Source organism: Berghia stephanieae, chromosome 3 (assembly GCF_034508935.2).
Source record: "Berghia stephanieae isolate SIO BIC M18660-M18661 chromosome 3, UCSD_Bste_1.3, whole genome shotgun sequence".
NCBI lineage: Eukaryota > Metazoa > Mollusca > Gastropoda > Nudibranchia > Aeolidiidae > Berghia > Berghia stephanieae.
This window is the reverse complement of record NC_088362.1, coordinates 67088550-67113321: the sequence shown is the minus strand read 5'-3', so window position 1 is coordinate 67113321 and position 24772 is coordinate 67088550. Positions and strand designations below refer to the sequence as shown.

Genomic DNA, 24772 nt, shown 5'->3' with positions numbered 1-24772 from the left:
TACCTCGCCCCCTCCACCGCCCCCTACTGTTCCACTACAGTGTTCTACTACTACTACTACTACTACTACTACTACTACTACTACTACTACTACTACTACTACTACTACTACTACTACTACTACTACTACTACTACTACTACTACTACTACTACTACTACTACTACTACTACTACCAATATGTCTTTCGAAGTGGTTCTTTGTACTACCACTACAAATAGCGAAAACTACCGCTTTTCACTATTTGTACTCCCAGAACTCTTATGTGTTTAAAGTTGCAAACCACCGCTCCTTTACCTATTTGTAGCTACTCCCAGCACTCTTATGCGTTTAAAGTTGCATTTGTGAGCTTTCAAGGACCAGCCGACCAGCCTCCACTTTTCGCGGTCTTTCTTTGAGAAGTGTGAAGCAAAAAAAAAAAAAAAAAAAAATAATGGCCCACTCGGTAAACGAGTCATTCTCATCTTTTCTCCAATTTGAAAACATTCGAAAATGAGAATAATGTACTTTTTATTAAAAAGTCAACAAAGAAGGTAAGTAAACTGGATACGACAATTTTTTTCCTTAATTAAGTGGCAACTCATTTCTCGTCATTCTCACTCTTAACTCTATCAACTAAGAAGAGTACACCACCTCAAACATTTGTCAGTTCATATCTTTGCTTTTATGAGGTCTATTTTCATTTTGAAAAGTTCAAAGTGAACAACTAAATGACGCCGATTCAGTGGTGTATTTGGTCTATCTTCATGTGAATAAATATTTTATTATTGACTTTTCCAAAATTTGTATGTCCGTGATCTATTTTTCCTTGATTTCAGCTGTCTCAGCTCTAAAACTATACTTTTCTTTCTCAATAAATAATTCATTTTCTGTTTGCAATGTATTACAGAGATGTTGATTTACCACATGTAAAAATTTCAAAGTTGTATCTGAAGCTGTTTCTGAATTATACGTGATTATCCATTGGGATGCTGTTGGTCACATTTTTTCCTATATAGAGATTTTCCACCACATAAACGGTCATAACTTTTTAACCAATTGAGACAGAGCGATAATTTTTCACTCTAGTTAATGTTTCACTCCCCTTTATTTTCTACGCTAAATTAATTCCCATAGCCACTATTTTGAAAAATTCTTGCAAGTGCCTAAGAGGGTTGAACTTGAACCTGAACATGCTCCTTCTTCTTCTTCTACTAATAACTACAACTAGATAGGTACTACTCCTCTCCTGAATGATCGGAACCGTTTAAGAAGCTAAATTACGGGTTCCACCGGCGCAGCTCTCTAGACTTCCAGTCCCACAGTGCCCAGTATGGGCGGGAGACCTTACCCCCGATGTTCCTCGAGCCTCGAGGTAGTTTCACTTTATAATTGTTTTAGTTTTAGCTTTTGAACTGTGGATCTTTTGTCAAACGTTTTATTTTAATTTTTCAAATTTAGTAGCACTATAAAGGCCTGCGTTAGGTATCGCTCTGCTGTACTGTAACTGTAAGAGCGTAAGAATAACATGGTAAAAGTACCGTAAAAGTATGCTGATGAAAATGATATTGACAATGAAATTATAAGAAGAAGAACAATAGAACTTATAAACAAATCAATAAAGAAGCTTTAAAAAATGAAATTTAAAAGAAGTAAGAAAAGACTGCCTCAAGAAGTGAAAAAATTGTCCCTGTTGTTGAGATGTGAAGTGGACATAATCGTGTCTGTTAAGAATTAGAAGAAATGAAAGATGCCACTTTTTATTTTAAATGTAGAAAAAAGTAAAATTACTCCGCTCAGCATTGCTGCTGGTGTGATGTCTAGTGTTAGTTAGGTGTCACTATATTAGAGTGATATCTTGTTACTTCATATTTTCATTTTAAAACCTGTAGAACAACTTGATTGATTTGTAAATTTCCTTATATGACCATTGTTTTAGTTTTCCGCACCCATTATAATTCAATTTGAAATATTGAAAGGTACTGGAGAGGAGTCTTAGCGGGGTTTTTTTTTTGTCTGTTAGTTTTAGTTATAGGTCATAGTGCAGGTCCAAGTGTTGGAAATGTACAAGGTTTTATTTTTTATTTTAAGGTTAGTTGAAGGAATACTTTCCTTAGCTCAAGGAACGTGCAGAAGACCTCCCATATATTACTACTTACTACTACTTCCCAAGTACTAGTGCTAGACGACTTCTTCCGCCACCTCACTCCTAAACGGACTGACACCACAGGCAACTGATATTATTCTCTCTCTCTCTCTCTCTCTCTCTCTCTCTGAGTGTGTATCTGTCTGTCTATTTCTGCCCATCTCCCTCTTTTTACTAATTAGTTTGTAGGTGTTTGGCAAATTCTCAAGAACAGCCAAGATATATGCGGCTGTGTGGCACTCTCTTCCGGATTGGAAGGTCCTGGGGTTGAGCCTCGCCAAGGACTCACATTCTCTCACTGTACTCATGTGTATGATTTCCTATCCCCTAAGAGCGTTGTCTGTCAGAAGAAAAACATCGCCTAACGTTCTACTTGTTACGTGTTGCTGCTAGTCATGGATCCTTTGTAAAGTGCTTTGAGCATGTTTGGTGGATATTGCGGCTTATGAAAGCTCAATTCTTTTTTTAATATTTAAAAAGATGCAGGATGAATGACGGGCATGCGCTACTTTATGATGTAGTATAAACCATTCCTAATATATGATTTTGCTAAATAGGCCTACACTCAAATTTTACGAGTGTATCTGGTGGCAAATATTAGACACTCGTTGCCACTGTGATTTTGATGAAACTTGGCTTATACACAGATACATGAATTTTCCTAATACGGCTTCAAACATGCGATCTGAACTTCAATTTATAATGAAGTAATTTTTCTCAAATGACAGCTTGATTGAATGTGACAAGATCCTTTTACTTAATACAATTCAATTTAGTGTAGTCTGTAGTTTGCCTAATACTAATATTAGAATGCACAGAATTTGAATTTTTATTGACTTTAAATATTGAAAACAACATGCCTTTGGCTTTCCATTTGTGCCATTCAGCTTTTGACCTAGTCCCTGATTTGAGTACCACGTCACAAATTTAAGTTCTTCGAGAAAACTCTCGACTTACTTTCTTATTCTTCTAACGTACTGAACTGTAACACCTTTGTCTCAGTTGGAGAAAATATTGCAATTTTTAAACTTAATATTTAGGTATTTATGTTAAGATCTTTTATATTATTCCGTGTTTTTCAGCTTCCATCATATCACCCTGAGGAAAGTTGGCTAATTTATGACTTTTGTGTCTATGAATGCAAGCAGGGCAAAAAGCAATTGACTTCAAGCAAAGGAGTTCGTCCTAACCAGAGGTAGGAGGTTGTTTTTGGACGGGGGCAGGAGGTGTTTTTTTACTTTTACATATTTAAAAAAAATGAAAATATTATATGCACAAGGTTATAATATTTCAGAATAACTCGGAAGTAAATTATCACCATCAGCTTTTCTATCTTGATTGCCAAGACAATTTTAATAAAGCAATCAAACTGATTCTGAATTTTAAAACATCCAGAGGAAGAGGCAATGTGTGCCTATCTGCAGCTCATTTACAGTCTTCAGTGGGCGGGCTGCACGATGTAATGCAGCAAGACAATAGTTCAACTATTACCAGAACAGTTTTAAAAAGTGAAAGACTTGATTTGTTCATTAATTGTATCTGATTGCGCTGGATTAGTATTATTATTGAATGTCTTATTAAGATTTATTTTCAATTGCTCTATAATCTGCATGTTGAAATCCTTCACAATTGAGTTATGCAATTTTATTATTTTGTAATAAAAAGTTTTTCTTACCATGCAGGACTCTGAAATTAATACTGGCTTCTGAGGGTGACAGGGGCTAATCACCACCATGAAAATCACCCATGTGATAAATTGGTAAGACTCATTCATTTTATACTTATTTTCCATCGATATTTTGTCCCTGCAGTTTTTCGCTGCCGAAAATTTTACACTTGACAGCAATTAATCGCAAATTCTATTTTAGTTGCAATTAGACTCAATTTTTTTTATAAATATGTATTATTTTTTCTTTTCTTGTTACTTTATATTTTCAGTACTTAATTGTCCCTCCCCCTCCCACTATTGAGTGTAATATATAGTAATAGATTAGTTAGGTAAATGCACTGTTGACACCAGGACCAAATGTTTAAAGGACAACAGCCATTCCAACTCATATTTTATTACGATACATTCAAGGTGGCGCACTGAGATGGAGAGATGATGACCAGCTTGTGACAAAATTGACTGTTCCAGAATTTGTATTTTTTTTTATTAAAAAAAAAATTTCTTGGAAGGGTTCTGGGCAGAGAGTTCACATTTTTCTATCCCTTATATTTGGTTTCCCTTTCCATGTTGCTCCCTGTCTTTGTTATGGATTAAGATTGCTCATTTTTTTCCTGGTCCTTGCGGGGGTCTTTAGTTGGGAGGCAGACAGTCAAATACAGTACCTTTCTTCTTGAGATGATTTTTTATACTGTAAATCATCTCTCTGTTATGTACTGTTATCGTTATAGGTTTTGAATATTATTGCATTATGTAAATGTTTTAGCAGGATCCTTTGCTTGTGTCTCGGTGAGACTTTGAGGTAATGTCAAAATTGGTACATCTTTGAGGTGCTCGTGAAATCTACTGTTCCCTATTTATTGAATCAGTCACCATATCATCATCCTTTTTATAGTGTTGCAAGCGCTATTAAGTCCTGTAAGACAATATAAGCAGATCTAGGAGGTGGTATTTTTTTGGGTCTTTTTTTTTTTTTGTCTTTGTTTTTTTTTTGTTCCAGATAAGGAATTTTAAGATTTGATGGTTGTCCATAGACTTTTCAAAATAAAATTTGACTTTGACTATGAGTACGATGCAGTTATAAGTGCTTGATTTCTGAGGACTAATTATAAATGGTGACCACTCTATTGCGTTTTTGTATGCCATGAAAATGTTACAAAGACAATGAAGCGACGTTTTTTGGGAATTCTGCAGTCATTCATTTAACCCTTGAATTTGATGAGCGCCTGTTGCAGTTTAGTTCATTCAAGTATTTTAGAGTGACAAACACAACTCGTGCATTATGGGTTTATATGCAGATTTTTGTCTTTAAATTGTCAATAAAAAATAAAATGCTTTTTTTTTGTTTTGTTAGCTGGCAGGTCTGAATTGAATGCTATTGCATACAATTTTGTACTTTTAATCTTTTTTCTTTTTACATTTAGCCATCCTCACTTTATCCGGAGAATCGCCTGCCCCTTGTGAATGAGACAGTGAAGGCTATGGCTAAAACAAAGGTGTCCACAACCCAACTTAGGCAATACATTCAATCAAGCCAAGGATAAAATGTATTGCCTAAAGATGTCGAAGATTTGCAGCGGAGATTGTTCAAGACTGATATTGACAGGACGGACGGTGAGACGGTACAGGAATTACTGAAAGAGATAGAGGAGGAAGGAGGTGTAACAAAGTTCAGTGTGAATGAGGATGGTGGTTTTGAGTATTTGTTTTAAGTAACGGGAAGAATGAGGCGTGATTTGAGTGTTTTTTGTGATGTGTTTGTTATGGATGCAACATACAAAGTAAATCGATATTTGTATCCACTTGTGAATGTTATGTGCATAGATGATGAGGGTCAGGGCGGGCGAAAGACTGGAAATCCATGACCAACCTGAAACTGACATTGTACCAGTATGACGTGTGACAAATACACAGGAAGGACGGTATCGAATTGTATCTTCAGTGACAAACAGGATCAATAGCTTGTTTCAAGTTATGGGAGAACATCAGTTTCTGCAAAGAATCTCCCAGTTGGAACAGTTTTTGACTCTTGTCTCTGAAGGTAAAACTTTGACATTGTTGACATGACTGACTTGATACAGACAAATCCCCATTCTAACCCTCTTTCTGACTTTTCAGAGATACCAGACATTGTAAATGCACATACTGGCCAGAGACCACAGACATAAATACACACTCTGCCCTGACAGAGACCACAGAAGTTATGGACACACAGACTGACCAGACAGAGACCACAGACGTTATGGACACACAAACTGACCAGACAGAGAGACCACAGACGTTATGGACACACAGACTGACCAGACAGGGACTCCAGATAACAGAGACATGCGACCATAAAGATGCCCTTGACACGACAGAGACAGTTAGACTGCGAAATTTTTCAAATGTGACTCTACACAGGAAATTTCATACAGAATTCCCTTAATACCTTTACTCATTGTCCATTTGTAAAATTTATTTTCATGTAATAAACCACCAAAAAAGTAAATTTTTAACGTGGGTGGGGGCTGTGACGTTACTGTAGAATGAGCTTAAGTCTCAATGGGATATTAGCTTTAGGCAACCACGAGTTGGTATTTTTCAAACCTGTTGCTATGCTATCTTGTGATGACGTCTCTCAGTCGCCAAACGTCACTAGCTATCCTTCACATAATGCAGGGTTGATTGTGTGAAGTACGTTTGGGGCCGGAAGATAGCAAGGCATAGTGCAGGCTACTGTATTGTGTCAGTCCGTGAACGGGTGACCAATTCATAGTACAGAGAAGGCAAATCTGTTACTATATGTCCCAATAAAAATATAACACAGAGAAGGCCGAAACTGTGTTATACAGGCCGGTACAGAATAAAACAAATATAACACAGGAGACCAAACACTGTGTTGTAGAATATCAAAATTTCAAAAGCTGGTCGGTCAATGACGAAATAAAAAGGGACATTATAAGTCGTAATATCACATCTCAATAAAAGAGTGTGATAGTAAAAGGTGCCAGTTAACAATTGAGTCGGTCAAGTCTCTATCCAGATTCAAAAGGATAGTGCAAAGTCCTGTATGTAAAACAAATTTGAGAAGCATGGTTGTTCTCAATACTTGTTGGGTCGTGATCGGTATAGAGTGAAGTAGTGTTCATGCTACACATCTTCACGAAAAATCAGAGCAATGCTGTGTCAAGATTACAGAGGAGCAAGAGGACAAGATTTGTTTGTGTGTCTTTATATGTTACGGAATAGGTACATTTTCGTTGTCAAAACTTTCATTTTTATTTTGACATTTTCTTGATCTTTTAAAATAAAATTATAATTTAATTTAATCAACAGACTTGTTTAATAATTTAAAGATATACTTTTGTGGGGACCTTTTGTAAAATCATTAGCCGATTGTAGTTGTAAATTTCTTTATATTCTAATGTCATAAAATCAGTGACACCACTGAATCCCTACCAGCGCTTTTACTCACTGAGTCCCTACCACCAGCGCTTTTACTGAGTCCCTACCACCAGCGCTATTACTCACCCAGTCCCTACCACCAGCGCTTTAACTCATTGAGTCATAGAGCTTTTACTCACCGAGTCCCTACCACCAGTGCTATTACTCACCGAGTACCTACCACCAGCGCTTTTACTCACTGAGTCATAGAGCTTTTACTCACTGAGTCCCTACCACCAGCGCTTTTACTCTTCGAGTCCCTACCACCAGTGCTATTACCGAGTCATAGAGCTTTTACTCACTGAGTCCCTACCACCAGCGCTATAACTCACCGAGTCCCTACCACCAGCGCTTTTACTCACCGAGTCCCTACCACCAGCGCTATAACTCACCGAGTCCCTACCACCAGCGCTTTTACTCACCGAGTCCCTACCACCAGCGCTTTTACTCACCGAGTCCCTACCACCAGCGCTTTTACTCGAGTCATAGAGCTTTTACTCACCGAGTCCCTACCACCAGCGCTTTTAATCACCGAGTCCCTACCACCAGCGCTTTTACTCGAGTCATAGAGCTTTTACTCACCGAGTCCCTACCACCAGCGCTTTTACTCATTGAGTCATAGAGCTTTTACTCACCGAGTCCCTACCACCAGTGCTTTTACTCATTGAGTCATAGAGCTTTTACTCACCGAGTCCCTACCACCAGCGCTTTTACTCATTGAGTCATAGAGCTTTTACTCACCGAGTCCCTACCACCAGCGCTTTTACTCATTGAGTCATAGAGCTTTTACTCACCGAGTCCCTACCACCAGTGCTATTACCGAGTTATTGAGCATTTACTCACTGAGTCCCTACCACCAGTGCTTTTACTCACCGAGTCCCTACAACCAGCGCTATAACTCACCGAGTCCCTACCACCAGCGCTTTTACTCACTGACACTGTCCCTACCACCAGTGCTATTACCGAGTCATAGAGCTTTTACTCACTGAGTCCCTACCACCAGCACTTCTACTCACTGAGTCATAGAGCTTTTACTCACTGAGTCCCTACGACCAGCGCTATTACTCACTGAGTCCCTACGACCAGCGCTATTACTCACTGAGCCCCTACCACCAGCGCTTTTACTCACCGAGTCCCTACCACCAGCGCTATTACAGTCATAGAGCTTTTACTCACTGAGCACCTACGACCAGCGTTATTACTCACCGAGTCCCTACCACCAGCGCTATTACTCAGCGAGTCATAGAGCTTTTACTCATCGAGTCCCTACGACCAGCGCTATTACTCACTGAGTCCCTACCACCAGCGCTATTACTCACTGAGTCCCTACCACCAGCGCTAATACTATTAGCTACCAAATCCCTACCACCAGGGGGGACAATATAAGCTCAAATTAGACCCCAAATATTCTTACAGTGATGCAGGAAAAAACAACGAACAGATCTCTTTCAAATTTACACAAAATGTTTCTTACAACAAGATGGATAGGTTTAGCAATAGTCTTGAAAATAAATTTTTCAGAATTTTTTTTCGATTTCTTAGTGAAAATTTGGTGTGACATGACAGGAAAAAAAATTGATTTAAAAATTCATAAAACTGCTAAATTTTTGTTTAGCCCAAAACCCAACCATCATGATGCAAAACACATCATAAGAAAAATTCTGACCAATTTTGAAGACAATCTGATGGGAAACAATCCAGATGTGAATGTTAGAAAATAGAGAATGACGCGCAATGAAATTTTGAGAAAATGAAAAATTTGTCTTTAATTTGAGAATAAAGCTAATTATGCAAAGGCCAACATTCATCAAGTATAACCAATATGGAACAAGAAAACAGTAATATTTTATAAATTGATCAAATTCTGAAAAAAATTATAAACAATTCGCTAACCCATACCTCTAAGAAAAAAAATTGCGAAATAATTTAATATCTGCTGTTATTCACCAAAAAATTACTTTAGTGGTCAAATATGCTTTATAGTTCTAAAATTCTTTAACTATATCTCATGAAGTAATAATGTAATGTATAATTTGATGCTAAACACCAAAAATAACTGAATTAAAAAAAAAAACTTTTTTAAGGGGCAACATAAGCTAAAATTAGAGGTAAAACCCTAAAATTTCTAACATAGATGCACCAAAAGCTAGCATATAAATTTCTTTCAAATTCAAACACAATGTTTCTTTCATAAATAGCTATATCATGAGAACTCTTGGAATAATTTTTTTAGAATTTTTATTTGATTTCAACTGAAAATTTAGCGCGGATCGACAGGAACAAATGAATTTTAAAATTTATAAAATTGCTAAATTTTAATTTACCCCCAAACACTTACATCATGATGTAAAACACATCATAGAAAAGATTCTGAATAAATTTGAAGATAATTTATTTAAAGGAAAATGACTAAGGTAGGATTGCTAGAAAATCAGACAAATGACATAAAACAGACATTTGAGAAAGCGCAAGCTTTTTCTATAATTTGACATAAAGTTAAAAGGCTGATTTTGCAGACAACTAAAAGAAATGATCTATCAAACTTTCAAAATATGACCGTAATAGGACAAGAAAACGAAAATTTTGTAGATTGATCTAAGTCTAAAAAAAATTATAATCGGTTCACTACCCCATACCCCTTAGATAAAAAAAAATGCTGTAAAATTGATTTTTTTACGCCCAGAGATAAAATAATTTTGTGGTCAAATATGATGTCATACCTTATGAATTCATCATTATAATCACAAAACCTAATTTTTTACTGTATACAATAGGTTATACAGATGATTTCTAGATATATTAAATGATTTTTCAAAATATAATATGGCACGCTGTCCTCATTTTTCATTTTTTTATTCTACTTGAGAGACAAGTCGTATAAAATTAGATATCTAGTCAAGTTGAACTGCAAAATCAATTCTATTCTAGACAATAAAACAGTTAAATAGTGCACTAGCTCTGAATAAAAGAAATTTGCTTTCCCAAACCCTTGGAATAAAAATCTCTTTCGCCTCAATACAGAAAAAGTCAACACTACTTGTTTGCCACCACTTTTTTTGTAGTTCCACAAAGAGGGTTGATCCTGCTCTGGATGGAAAAATTGAAATAAAAAAGAGACACATTTCATTAGCAATTTTTGGAAATGGCATTATTGTCATAAAATGCATTTGTCAAAGACATAGCAATTTTTAAAAAATGATCATTATTCACACCAACACACTTGAAATTTCATTGGTTTTACATCCATAGAACAAAACTCTTGGCAACAAACTATAGTCTGTCGTTAAGTTAATACATTCAGTAGTAATTCAATTCAAATGATGCTTTGCCATTTTCATTTAGAAAAATGAGCATTTATTTTATTGATCACCAATAAAAAATGTAAAGGCGCTATGGAGATTTGAAAACATTACTAACCATTGTCAAAAAGTGCATGCAGACACTCTGGTCTGCTGGCCTAGATGATGGTTTGCTGATTGATGAGTTTTGCCACAGGCAAAGGTTTGCCTCAACACACCTTGCCAGAATAGCCCTTGAGCCAGCATCTTTATGGATTGTCAGGACACCAGTAACGTCAACAGTGTTCTTTCATGTTAGCTGTCGATGAAAACAAAAAATTAAATTAAATTCACTACAGCGAAATAGGCACATACATGCCAATGCTAAAGTTTATGACAGCAACGCTTCGCATGTTGAACGGGACATAACGTCTGTTAGGCGATATTACAATTTCTTCGGACAGAGACAACGCAGTTAACGGCCAAGTACACATTTTACAACTGAGTCCGGTGAGAGAAAGTGAGCAAAGTGCCTTTTCCAAGGGCTCAACTATGCGCCGAGCGAGGCTCGAGCCCAGGACCTTCCGGTCCAAAAGCGAGTGTCATACCACTACGACATAGCCGTACGTAATTTTAAAAATATGATAAAAATAATCACACTAATATAATTATCTCACATTGTCATCATCATAAGCATTTCAAAACTACTAATAATACTACCACTACAGATATCTTATCATTATAAAATATTACTCTCTCTCTCTCTCTCCATGAACATAACATACAAAACCCAATTTTCCGATATAAAAAAACAGCCCCCCCCCCCCAAAAAAAAAAGTTTTGAAAAAGTATGGACGATGCATGCTGTGTCGCCATAATAAAGATAACAATAACTGAATGAAAAGAATTTTTTTTAAGGACCCTGAGCCTGGAATGTCCTGAGTACTCGAAACCTCTTGATCTTGATAAAATTAGCAACCTTTTGACTGGGGATCGAACATTGAAACACCTGGTTATAATCGCCTGACATGGAAGGCTGATTTAAATTATTTGGGGGGGGGGGGGGGGGGATTAGTATTTTAATTTTTTAAAAGCCCTGTTATTGTTATTTTTCACAAAATAAAGTAATAAAGTTGAGTAATTCGCGGTAGCGACAAATGTGTCGTCAGCTGATGCACAATCAACAAACACACAACCCCAAAGCATGTTTAGTTATAAAAAAAGAAATGAATTAAAATGTGCATTTCGTATGCTTACCTTGTAAACTGAGTATTCTGTGACTTGAAAAGAGTGAAGAATTACCGAAGTCCGTCAAAATCAACTTGTAATAATAGAATGTGATTGTGATGAGATGAAGTGTTCACTTTTTGACTTCCAGATAATTCATTGTATATTGCAGTTCTATCCGTATAAAATGTTATATTTTTAGTAAGAGTACAAATAAGCTCTGGCGTTATTTGCAGTGGTAGTACAAATAAGCGTAGCCTATGTCTTTTGCCTTCCATTATAGTCTGGAAAGTTCGGTTCCCTGACGCTGACCTTTGCTTATCAATTAGATCACCCCCCTGGGGCACCCTATCCTCTACCCACGCCACGCTAACATTTCAACGTCCCCCATATTCATCACCAATGCTGCTCTCACTTCTGCCACTACAGCTACTGCTGCTGCTACTACTACTACTTCTACTACTACTACTACTACTACTACTACTACTACTACTACTACTACTCTACTACTACTACTATACTACTACTACTACTACTACTACTACTACTACTACTACTACTCTACTACTACTACTACTACTACTACTACTACTACTACTACTACTACTACTACTACTACTACTACCACTACTACTACTACTACTACTACTACCACTACTACTACTGTTCATACTACTAAAAGTACAACTCTACCTACCTACCTACCTACCTACCTATCTATCTATCTATCTATCTATCTATCTATCTATCTATCTATCTATCTATCTATCTAGCTAGCTAGCTAGCTACCTATCTATCTACTGATTATCCACCGATTCATAGTCATCTACCTTCCTAGCTATCTCTCATTGTGTCCAATCATCCACTTTTTTATCCATTTATATACATATAGACCCAGCTATCACTCGGCTGTTTACTCGCCCTCTCTCCCCCCCCCCCCCCCTCTCTCTCTCTCTCTCTCTCTCTCTCTCTCTCTCTCTCTCTCTCTCTCTCTCTCTCTCTCTCTCTCTCTCTCTCTCTCTCTCTCTTTTATTCTCTATTGTCTTCTGGCACTTTTCTACTCACTTCATATCTTGTTGTTACCAACATAAGTGCCTGCTCCACTCACTTTTCTGAATTAAAAATTCACCCCATACACCGGAGCATACTCAATGTCTCAATCGTTTCTATGTTATATGTTTGTGTTGAGAATATTGGCTATTAAGCTTAACTGCTGGTCAAAATACTTCGCGATGGTGGTGGGCGAACGAATCGGCGGTCCCAGAAGTGGGTGAGAGAGGGATCTAGAAATGACTTGGGTTTGAAACGAATATTTTTGTGTTCGTGGATAGCTCACACGGTAGAGCCACGCTCTCACCTGCCAGGCGGAGTTGTCGTACCAATAAGGTCGCAGGTTCAAACCCCACCACCGCCGCGAAAAATTTTTATTCTCTATTGTCTTCTGGCACTTTTCTACTCACTTCATATCTTGTTGTTACCAACATAAGTGCCTGCTCCACTCACTTTTCTGAATTAAAATTCACCCCATACACCGGAGCATACTCAATGTCTCAATCGTTTCTATGTTATATGTTTGTGTTGAGAATATTGGCTATTAAGCTTAACTGCTGGTCAAAATACTTCGCGATGGTGGTGGGCGAACGAATCGGCGGTCCCAGAAGTGGGTGAGAGAGGGATCTAGAAATGACTTGGGTTTGAAACGAATATTTTGTGTTCGTGGATAGCTCACACGGTAGAGCCACGCTCTCACTGCCAGGCGGAGTTGTCGTACCAATAAGGTCGCAGGTTCAAACCCCACCACCGCCGCGAAAAATTTTTATTCTCTATTGTCTTCTGGCACTTTTCTACTCACTTCATATCTTGTTGTTACCAACATAAGTGCCTGCTCCACTCACTTTTCTGAATTAACATTTCATTCATACTGCAACCACCATTGAGTACAGACGATACAAGTTATTTTTCATTATATTTTATTTGTTTTCCACGTTTATTTGTGTATTGTTGTGCTGACGAAGGGTTTGTACCCGAAACGCCCATTGTCTGTTTTGTTCCCATACGAAGCCTTTCCATTTTCACTCTTTCGTTAACATTTCATTCATACTGCAACCACCATTGAGTCATAGAATTAAACGAATGAGAATACGTACGGAGTCTAAAAAGTGTCCACCAATGAAAGCATTTAGCGCCATTTTGTTGTTGGCTGAGAATGTAAACATTACCATTCATTCGGTATCTAATGTCATCATAACGACACAACAAACACCACAACAATATTAAAATTCACAATAAAATGGTTCAGAACTGCTGCGTATATTTATGCCACAATAAAGCTGTCAAAGGCACATCATTGTCGTTTCACAGGTAAGAGAAATAAATCAATTCTAATTGTATTTTGGGCTACTGACGACTGCGACGGAGACTGATAATGTTCTAGGATCTAGATAGATTTAGATATAGAGTCTATATCTCATAAGTATTTGGGAGACCTTCCATAAGCTACTACATCCCAAGTATTCTTGTTCTAGTAGGGGGTTTGGGAGGGGGAAAACTTTTTTTTTTTTTAAAGTTTCCCCCCTCCCAAACCCCCTAGTACTAGAGCAAGAATGGAAGGTCTCCCAAGTATTTTTATAAATAAATCTACATACTGATCTGAACTATTCCCCTGAGGTAAAAATGAAGTTAGAGAATGTGTGTAATCATGTATTATAATAACCTATAACTATAATGCGTTTTCGAATTGAGGAGGAGAGCTTGCGATTGCAATTAACTGCAAAGGCCAAAGTATAAGCACTCCACTCTAGGCGTGTAAGAGTAGTGTGGTTATTTTTCAAAACTTGAGATACATGAACCGAGATGAATATCAACAAGTATATAAGTATATTGACAGGAAGACCTAGATAAAGACAAATATATAAGTATAGTACTAGACGTCTAATTGCTTTTTTTTCCATGGAGTCTTTCCCTTGCCAATAGAAAATAATTCAACTGGATAGATTGTTTTTCACTATAGTACACCAATTGTCAAGATAGTCCTAGTTAGAATGCCTCACTTATTTTCAGCTTTCCATGGAAGAAGCCTGAGTTGTTGTCCAAGTGGATTACTAAAATCAGCAGGAAGAATGTAGATGGGTCAGAGTGGAGACCTACAAAAAATGATAGGGTCTGTAGTGTCCATTTTTTATTAGAAGATTATTATCTCGGTTTAGACCAAAAAAATTGAGAGAGAATGCTGTCCCATCTGTATTTCCAAATTATCCCCAACATAAACAGTCTCCTGCCATTAAAAAGACAAGATCATCCCCTCGAAAACGAGCTGCTCCCAATTTTCCATTTGAAGATGCTACACCCAGTAAGACCCCTAAAGTTGATGAACATAATTATGCCTATTCTTCAGTTGAAAGCCACTTAGAAGAGACCCAAAATAAGTTGCTTGTTTGCCAAGAAAAGATGCTTCATCAAAAACAACAACTCAGTAGCATGAGGAAGAAGTTGGCCCGTCGAGATGTAAAAATTTCATCCCTTTTGGAAGATTTGAAGAAGAAAAAGTTGTTGAAAGAAGAAAATGTTGACATCCTAAAAGAAAATTTTGCTGCGGAAACCCTCACTTTAATTGAAAATGAATTAAAAGCTGCCCATATGTCCAAAAATAATATGCGTTTTTCTGATGAATTAAAATCCTTTGCTGTTTCCTTGCACTTCTATAGTGCTCAGGCTTATAATTATGTGAGAAAGTATTTGCATTTGCCTCATGCGGATACCATTCGTAGGTGGTCTGCATCCCACAATGTCTCCCCAGGATTTATTACAGATGTTTTTAATACCTTGCAAGCTCAACTTAAAAAGGATGATTTGATGAAGGATGTTTGTCTTATGTTTGATTCGATGTCTATTCGGAAGCAAGTTGTGTTTGACCCTGCATCCCAGACCTATGCTGGCTATGTGAACCATGGTCATCTTCAAGTTGCATCACCAGACACATTAGCTTCAGAAAGTCTTACTCTTCTCATCGTTGGACAAAAGCGATATTTTAAGCACCCTATTGGCTATTTTCTTGTTGATAAGATTAGTGCAGCCCAGCAAGCACGGATTATTAATGATGGGATAGTTTGGCTGTCTGAGGCAGGCTTCTCTGTTCAAGGGGTTGTGTGTGATGGAGCTTATGTTAACCAAGCGACTGCAACTGCTATTGGATGCACTATAAGTTCAGATGTCATTGATCCTGAGTTTCCTCACCCCTTGGATTCATCTAAAACCATTCCCTTTATTTTTGATGCCTGTCATTTGTTAAAAAATGTTAGAAATGCATTGGGTGACCTGAAATGTTTGCGCCGTGGAGAGGAGAGAATTGATTGGTCTTATATTGTTGCACTTCACAAGCTGCAGCTGGAAAGTAATTGAAACCTTGCCAACAAGCTAAAAGGAAGACATATTGATTATGTGAAAAATAAAATGAAAGTTTCTCTTGCTGCCCAAACTTTAAGCTCTTCTGTTGCTTCTGCCATTATGTTTCTTCGGGATGACTTGAAGTTGCCTGAATTTGCTGGAAGTGAAGCGACTTGTAAATTTATTCGTATATTTGATAAATTGTTTGATTTATGCAACAGCAGTAGTTTCTGTACAAAAGGATTTAAAAGCCCTATTACAAAGGAAAATCTTGAGGAAAAATTAGAGTTTATTCATTTTGCCAGAAATTATATATCATCTTTATGTGACAATACTAACAAGCCAATACTACAATCAAAGAGGAAAACTGGATTTATTGGATTTTTGGCAACACTGACATCCATAGAATTGATATCTCGGCGACTTTTGGCCAATAACTACAAATACATACTTACTTACAGACTCTCTCAAGATCATTTGGAGACATTGTTTTCAAGGATACGAAGAAGAGGTGGCTGGAATAATAACCCGAATGTCCTTCAATTTAAATATGCCCTCAGGTCTCTTTTGATGAAGAATGGTGTGCTGAGTTCCAAAAATGCTAATTGCTTACCTGCCCCCGAAAATAAGCTTTTCCAAGAAAATTCATCTTTTACTGTTGACAATTCGACAAACTCTTTTCAACCTGAATTGGACAGAAAAACTATGATCTTTACGAAAACCCTTTGCCAGCCCTCAGAGTACCATTCAGATGTTTTGTATTATATGTCTGGATTTATCGCAAGGAAATTACGAGACAAAATCAAATGTTCTGTTTGTTCAGAATTTTTAGCCTCATTAGACAATCCTGATTCAAGCAAACCATCATCATCTAGTTTTACCGAAAGAAAAGACAGGGGGGGGATTATTATATCCATCTGAAGATTTTTATAAAGTTATTACAGCAGCTGACCTTTGTTTGAGAGAAATTCTAACTACACACAAGGAGGGACCTTTGAGAGCAGTCAATAGCACAACAATAAGTAAAGTGATAATAAAAGTAACAGAAAGATTAGGGCCATCAATTTTTACAGATTTAGATAAGCATGCCATGGAAAGTCATTTTGAAAGTGAGGACAATCATGTAACACAGATTATTAAAGAAGCTTGTTCCATATTTTGTAGAACAATGTTGTATCACCACGTTAAACTATTTACAGACAGACACATATTCAACAACACATGCTCAGTTCGTCAAAAGCATACTAAGACAATACTCTTTAAACACCTGTAAAGACTTGACCAGAAAACATCACCAACAACTTGTTATCTAAAGGTTAGTCCCAGAGTTAGACATTGGTGCTGTTTTGTTCCAAGTTGACAGTTTTTTTTTGTTTTTGTTTTTTAAATTGATTATTTTACTTCTGCTTTTGTTCTTTTGACCTAATCCAGGATTACAATATCTTCAACCAGTCAACCCTATCAACATAAAAATGTGCATGTTCTTAGTAAAGTAAACTATGTTTTAGTCGGCTAAAAAATATTTAAATGCTACCGTCAAATTTTTGCCTGGAGAGGGTTAAAATTATTTGTGTTGATTTTTTGTTTGTTTTTATCATGCTTGGTGACTGAATTTAAATATGTCACATATATAGCCTACTTTTTTGCTATCAGAATCATCTCGATCTGATGTTATTCTTAGTCTTTTGTTTTTAATACGATCTCATTGTAATTTCCACTACACTAATATTAATACGGAAAAAAATATAATCCTACTTAATATCCAAAGAGATAACTCCTTGGCCTCCTAATTCTGATAAAATTAGACTACAGCCACGTCTCACACACACACACACACACACACAGCGGCTCGCCTGTGCTCAAGGATTCTAAATAAAGATTTTTCTCTCAATAACTTTAGTAGTAGTAGTAGTAGTAGTAGTAGTAGTAGTAGTAGTAGTAGTAGTAGTAGTAGTAGTAGTAGTAGTAGTAGTAGTAGTAGTAGCAGCAGCAGCAGCAGTAAAATGTGGAATTTCCCCTCTAAAATAGCTTTTAATGCCGGTAAACGATAATTCTAACTGTAATGCTAAACCACTGAACTATCGAGTCCAACTCTACTCATGTGAATTACGTGTATGTGAAAAAAAAAAAAAAGGGGGGGGGGGGGGGGGCAGTTTCGTCGCGCTGATGGAGTGAATGTGATCGTCATCACTACAAACATAGACAACAGAAACAATTTAAAAACATGACTATGACACACAACCACTCACACATGAGGCTATACTATTTATCCTTTTCTCTATATAGAACAGGGCAAGACAAACAATAGTTTGACTCTCTCTCTATCCTTCGCATTGATGTTTGTCGTTTGATGTAGGTAGTCGCATCGCCCGTGGCTGAGCCGCTGATCGAGCCCCGATATCGATGTTACGGCTCTGGAGTGAAAATTGTGTTAACCGGTGAACATAGTTTTACTTCCATTGCCGTGGAATCGCTTCCTGTGCACTAATTTCGTCACTTCCGGTCTCATTTTAAAGAGGAGAAGCCAGCGCATCAGGCGGCGTTTTCAGATTTTTAATCCGTTCATTCTTTGTTCAGATGCCAGCTGTTTGAAAATTTGGTAAGTTTTAACTTCATTTTAAATACATTTTTCATTATATTACCTATTTTTAATTAATGTTATATTATTCGCCAACCATTTTTCTCTATTTGTGTGAATTTTGGTGGTGATTGATGCTGGCGAAAGCGTCTTTTAGTGACTTTATATACGACGCGTGTTCATGAAGTTGGCGACGGCCAACCAGGATTGCCTCTCGATGTATCCCGAGTCTCCTGTGTACAGTGCAGTCTGTAAACTATCGACTGCGTTTGCTTTTGTGACTTGTATAAATAATTTCAAGCTGAATAATTGCTGTAAAAAGACTGAAAATAGTCCCATCCATAATTTTAGTTTTATTTTATGAATGAATGTTGAAACTGAAATGACTTTTTAACTGGGATGATACCGGACAACTAAAAATTATGTTATCTTTTATTTTTGTTTGTTCTGCAGGTTAAGTGTGTTGGTTTAATTTAATGTGGTTAATTTCAATACAAATAATACAGAATAGCATGATAGAGTCAATTCAAGTGAAAGTATATTTCATTCATTACTTTACTCTTTACCACAACAAAAATTATTATATAACTTTTAATTTTGTTGATTTAATCATAATCGAAGTACTTTTTTTGTTTTCAGAGTCAGACGTTCATTATGACACCACATTTTCATGTTTCATTTCCTGCCTTGTATTTTTAAATATGAAATTGAAATAACAACATGAATTTGATTGTCTGCCACCTCCAACTCCAGTCGTCTGCCGCCTCTAACTCCAGTCGTCTGTCTTGTATTTTTAAATATGAGATTGAAATAACAACATGAATTTGATTGTCTGCCACCTCCAACTCCCGTCATCTGCCTCCTCCAGCTCCAATAATCTGCCTTGTATTTTTAAATATGAAATTGAAATAACAACATGGATTTGATTGTCTGCCACCTCCAACTCCAGTCGTCTGCCCTCTCGAACTCCAGTCGTCTGTCTTGTATTTTTAAATATGAGATTGAAATAACAACATGAATTTGATTGTCTGCCACCTCCAGCTCCTATAATCTGCCTTGTATATTTGAATATATGAAATTGTAATAACAACATGAATTTGATTGTCTGCCACCTCCAACTCCCGTCGTCTGCCGCCTCCAGCTCCAGTCGTCTGTCTTGTATTTTTAAATATGAGATTGAAATAACAACATGAATTTGATTGTCTGCCACCTCCAACTCCCGTCATCTGCCTCCTCCAGCTCCAATAATCTGCCTTGTATTTTTAAATATGAAATTGAAATAACAACATGAATTTGATTGTCTGCCACCTCCAACTCCAGTCGTCTGCCGCCTCGAACTCCAGTCGTCTGTCTTGTATTCTTAAATATGAGATTGAAATAACAACATGAATTTGATTGTCTGCCACCTCCAACTCCAGTCGTCTGCCGTCTCGAACTCCAGTCGTCTGTCTTGTATTTTTAAATATGAAATTGAAATAACAACATGAATTTGATTGTCTGCCACCTCCAGCTCCTATAATCTGCCTTGTAATTTTGAATATATGAAATTGTAATAACATGAATTTGATTGTCTGCCACCTCCAACTCCCGTCGTCTGCCGCCTCCAGCTCCAATAATCTGCCTCGTATTTTTAAATATGAAATTGAAATAGCAACATGAATTTGATTGTCTGCCACCTCCAACTCCCGTCGTCTGCCTCCTCCAGCTCCAATAATCTGCCTCGTATTTTTAAATATGAAATTGAAATAGCAACATGAATTTGATTGTCTGCCACTCCAACTCCCGTCGTCTGCCTCCTCCAGCTCCAATAATCTGCCTCGTATTTTTAAATATGAAATTGAAATAACAACATGAATTTGATTGTCTGCCACCTCCAACTCCCGTCGTCTGCCTCCTCCAGCTCCAATAATCTGCCTCGTATTTTTAAATATGAAATTGAAATAACAACATGAATTTGATTGTCTGCCACCTCCAACTCCAATAATCTATCTTGTATTTTTAAATATGAAATTGAAGTAACAACATGAATTCGATCGTCAGTCTCCCCCAACTACTTCTGTATCATTGCTTGGACTTCGATGTATTTATTCAGTATCATTACCTGGATATTGCCTGTGTCTACATTCCATGCAGCCAACAACCCAGAGTGCCTAGATTTTGTTGTCTTCTGTCTTTTGCCACATCTCAGCCATCTTATGGATTTAAGCGAGTCAGTACGTGAGTACCCTTTAATTATCTGTTCTCTTAGTGATGTTGAATGCAAAGCAATTATCAAATTTTCTAAAGTTCATTTCAATTTTAATGTAGTTTAATAGTTAGTCATATGATACATCTCTTCGAGATGTTCAGTTTGATATATGACATGCCTATGTTGCAGAAAGTTTGCAAAGTGTCGGTATTTATCGGCTTATTGTTTGTTATTATGTAATATGTTACGTAATATTCAATTTTGCATTTTCAGGTTAAGTTTTCTCTACCACTCTTATGTAGTTCTTGTTTTTAATTTTGCATTTTTATCACTGACCATGTTTGCATATATAAAGCGGCAAGCTTGTTTCTCCCGAGTACTGTTGGTGCCCAAATGTCTTGTCCAAGGATGCAAAAACATTGGGCATTAAATTTGCAAGTTGCATTTACTGACACTTGTTCAACTTTATTTCTAGCCCTGTTCATTGTTTTTTGTTTTTTTTTTTCTCTCGAATACCAGTCATCTTTCGTCTGTTGCTCATTTGCCAATGCCAAATATTAAGTGCCTTCCCCAAGGACACAACTTTAGTGTCTAAATTCATACGTTTACGCTCCTTTCCTCTTGTTTTAACAATTTTTGTGTTCAAAATTAATCATAGCCATAGTATTGTAAGCATGCTCTGGAAGAAGACCACCCTCAAATCTGTTTTTAAAGTTATTATCCGTTCCTCGCGCCTTTTTTTTCATTTTCTAGGGTTATGTAATTGCATGACGTTGCATAATATTGCATAATAATCATTTAATTTTTTAAAAATTTGCTTCGTCTTTCCTTTGCGATCATTTTGATATATGGTTTTATATGTATTCCACCCCAAATAACCGTGATTTTCCATTTCCCCCGCTTTTCGGTTGCTCTCTGGTCACAGTTTTAGTTTCTTTTTTCCTCTTATATTATATTAAGTATTTTGGTCCACTTTTGCGGACTAATAATCCCGTAACTTTGGTTCTAATTGTCACATTGTCATAATTTTGGTACCATTGAAAAGTGTATTTCTTGCAGAATAGCATGAGACTATTTTGAAAACAATTGCTGCAATCTCAAATTTTCATGCAACTACCTAGTTTGATGAGTTCACCTCTCGGTCGACCTGTCAATATTCCTTTTTGCCGGACGTAATCATTAATAGAATGTTGTGTGGTTTTGACCGTGAAGAAAACCTTAAGAAGTCACATTTATATCATTTTAGAGAGATCGTTTTGAATAATTTTGAGTTAAACGAGCGAGCAGCAACTGGTTTTCATGAACGGCCGATCAGCGCTTGTTTACTATAGTAACGCGATTCCCAGCCAACAGCAAAATGGCCGATATTTTTCTCATCGAGGCCGCTGGTTTGGTTAGCCAATCAGAGCACCGTACGGTTTCCATTGGGTAAATTCCTTGCATTGAGTACAGACGATACAAGTTATTTTTCATTATATTTTATTTGTTTTCCACGTTTATTTGTGTATTGTTGTGCTGACGAAGGGTTTGTACCCGAAACGTCCATTGTCTGTTTTGTTCCCATACGAAGCCTTTCCATTTTCACTCTTTCGTTAGTAAACACATAGTTTAGAAGTTAACACAAACGGAGCCGCATCGAATTATATATTTTCATTTATATGTTCGGAGAAGCAATCTATTAAAGTGTAGATTTTAAAGTCAGAGACAGTCCTTATAATGAATAAGACCCCTGTTTCTATTTTGTGAGACTGCTGTCACCACCTCTTTCTAACAGCTTTCTAATATGCATAGAATATTTTTAGGACTGTACCATCGAAATAGGAAGTTTAGATGAAAAATCTCGGAACTGTACCGCTATTTAAACTGTTTTGCACTGCTAAGTTTATTTTCACCTTAACTTTCGCTTTCTCATTTTTCCCGTTTTCTGTCGCTTGCTTCCTTGCACATGATCATACTTTAATAAGCTGAAAGACCTTTTCATTATTTGTCAAATGAGACATTTGGGTCGCTGTGGAAGAAGAAGAAGAAAGAATGGACATTCAAAGGCCAAAGGTATGAAATTAAAATAACTTGGACTTAAAACATGTAGGCTCCCGTGCCGTTTCCCATTTGTTAGCCTTTGCCTTTTACTTTTGGCCTTTTGATTGGCTTTTGGCCTAAGTCTAACTTAGACTCTAAGTAGCCTAAACTGACTAAAGTTAAAGTCAGGACCAGGCCAATAAGCCTGAGTCTGAGTTGATGAGTCTGAGTCCGACTGAGCCATGATTTAGTTTTAGAGATGACGCTTGCTAATGCACTAATAAACTAAACAATATCATTTTACCAAACATTTTTATGTCATATAGGAGTTTTTCTCATGTGTTTCAGACGTCATATTATGTCTTGGAATAGAAAAACCTATTAAAATTAAAAACAATCTTGAGCTTTTATAAAGATCAATATCAAAGCGCTTTACAAAGAGTCCCTGACCAACAGCAACACGAGCATGTGGAACGACACATGATGCCTGTTAGGCGATATTACAATTTTTCCAACAGAGACGGCCAGGTAATTATTTTACACCTGAGTATGGTGAGAGAATGTGAGTAAAGTTTTTTTCTAAGGACTCGACTATGCGACGAGCGAGGCTCGAACCCAGGGCCTTCCAATCCAAAAGCGAGTGTCATACTACAAGAGCACATAGCCGTGCAATCAAAATACAGGAGTACCTGATTTCCTTCCAGTTTAGTCAAATTTATTTTACCTTATCCAACATGAAAAAAAAATTTAATTATTCAAAGCATGTTTTATGCACGCAGTGATTTCGACCACTGATGTCTTGCTATGACTATGATATTGGCAGTTACTTACGTGTGTGTCTGTGTATCTACACAGCATGTGTGTGTGCGTGTGTATACAGCATAATGCATATGCAGACACGCACAGCCACTCACACATTCCATTGCTGCTTCACATAAAAGGCACTGCTTATTCTTATCACTTCGCCATTAGTTCCAATTTCAATGCCAAGAGCCATGGTGTACTAGTACTAATGGTTGGCTATGACAGGACTCACACACACTCACAAACAGCAACCCCTTGAAACATGTCAATAAAGTAAATAATAATAAAGTTCTCTTTATCATCCTCAAGTGGAAATTTGTCTTAGGGTCTATTCCAAGGGAAGACTGGAATAACCTGCAATGCAGCGCCGCAAATTGAGCTATGGAGAGGTGGCTTGGTGAATGTATTTTTTGGGTACAAAGCAAAGACCATACTGATGGACCACACTGATATCACTCTTGCCATGAATAGAATCAATTTATGATCTTTCTTTTACTCTGAACGGCTTTGGATATGAAAAGAAATTTCTTCTTAAAGTAATATTAAGTAATAATGCATGGAACAGACTTTAGCTTAGAAAATTGGGTGGCATTGGGTTTTTTAATATCTAGATCATTTAGATTATTGTATTGCAGACTTGGCATCTTCACAGTCCCACGATGAAATCTTTATTGAGCTATGCAAATGGATGAAAAAGAGCACAGAACTTTCAGACAGGAGAATAAATAGAAAATTACAGCCTTGTGATTTTACTGGTTAGTATTTGGTATATATATCTATTTATATTTTATTTTTATTTCTTTAAACTTAAAAAAATGAAAAATTGAGAAGCAGGCAAACAAAACTATAGAAAGCTGTGCATGGTGCTGAGTAGATAGATAAAAAAAAAAAAAAAAACCTCCGCCGAATCTGTTTAGACAAGCCAAAGAGTTTGATGGCTCAGGAGAAGAAAATGAGTAATCAAAAAATTCCTTCAACAGATATGGGGTTTGATGGAGTCTCTCGTCCCATCACCTTACTCAACACTCCCTTTCTCCTTGCAGGGATGCCCTCTTTCCCCTCCCAATTCATATTTATCCA

General features: G+C 37.0%; 1 protein-coding gene and 2 long non-coding RNA genes across 7 annotated transcripts in view; 2 read left to right on the top strand and 1 right to left on the bottom strand.

Moving 5' to 3' along the window:
• Nucleotides 1-216: 216 nt before the first annotated feature.
• On the top strand, nt 217-7100 carry LOC144968284 (uncharacterized). 2 transcript variants are annotated; one of them, XR_013644558.1, is made up of 4 exons: nt 217-531; nt 3206-3318; nt 3806-3882; nt 5214-7100. It is a non-coding gene; the product is annotated as an uncharacterized LOC144968284 (long non-coding RNA). The 2 variants fall into 2 exon arrangements; XR_013644557.1 differs by lacking the exon at nt 217-531 and having other exon boundaries at nt 2640-3318.
• A 3079-nt stretch (nt 7101-10179) lies between these two features.
• LOC144968283 (uncharacterized) lies at nt 10180-11916 on the bottom strand. Its single transcript, XR_013644556.1, has 3 exons — nt 11751-11916; nt 10633-10812; nt 10180-10302 (listed from the first exon to the last, which is right to left on the bottom strand). It is a non-coding gene; the product is annotated as an uncharacterized LOC144968283 (long non-coding RNA).
• A 1966-nt stretch (nt 11917-13882) lies between these two features.
• LOC144968257 (SET domain-containing protein 4-like) overlaps nt 13883-24772 on the top strand; it is a 41404-nt gene continuing 30514 nt past the window's right edge. The window contains exons 1-3 of one of the 4 annotated variants that reach the window (XM_078906430.1): nt 18437-18702; nt 19321-20898; nt 24328-24447. In XM_078906430.1, coding sequence (XP_078762556.1) covers nt 20760-20898; nt 24328-24447 — 259 coding nt within the window. In that variant the 5' untranslated portion in view covers nt 18437-18702; nt 19321-20759. Of the gene's footprint in view, nt 14082-18436; nt 18703-19320; nt 20899-21371; nt 22922-24327; nt 24448-24772 lie in introns of those variants that run through there. The other 3 variants (XM_078906432.1, XM_078906429.1, XM_078906431.1) reach the window with 3 other exon arrangements.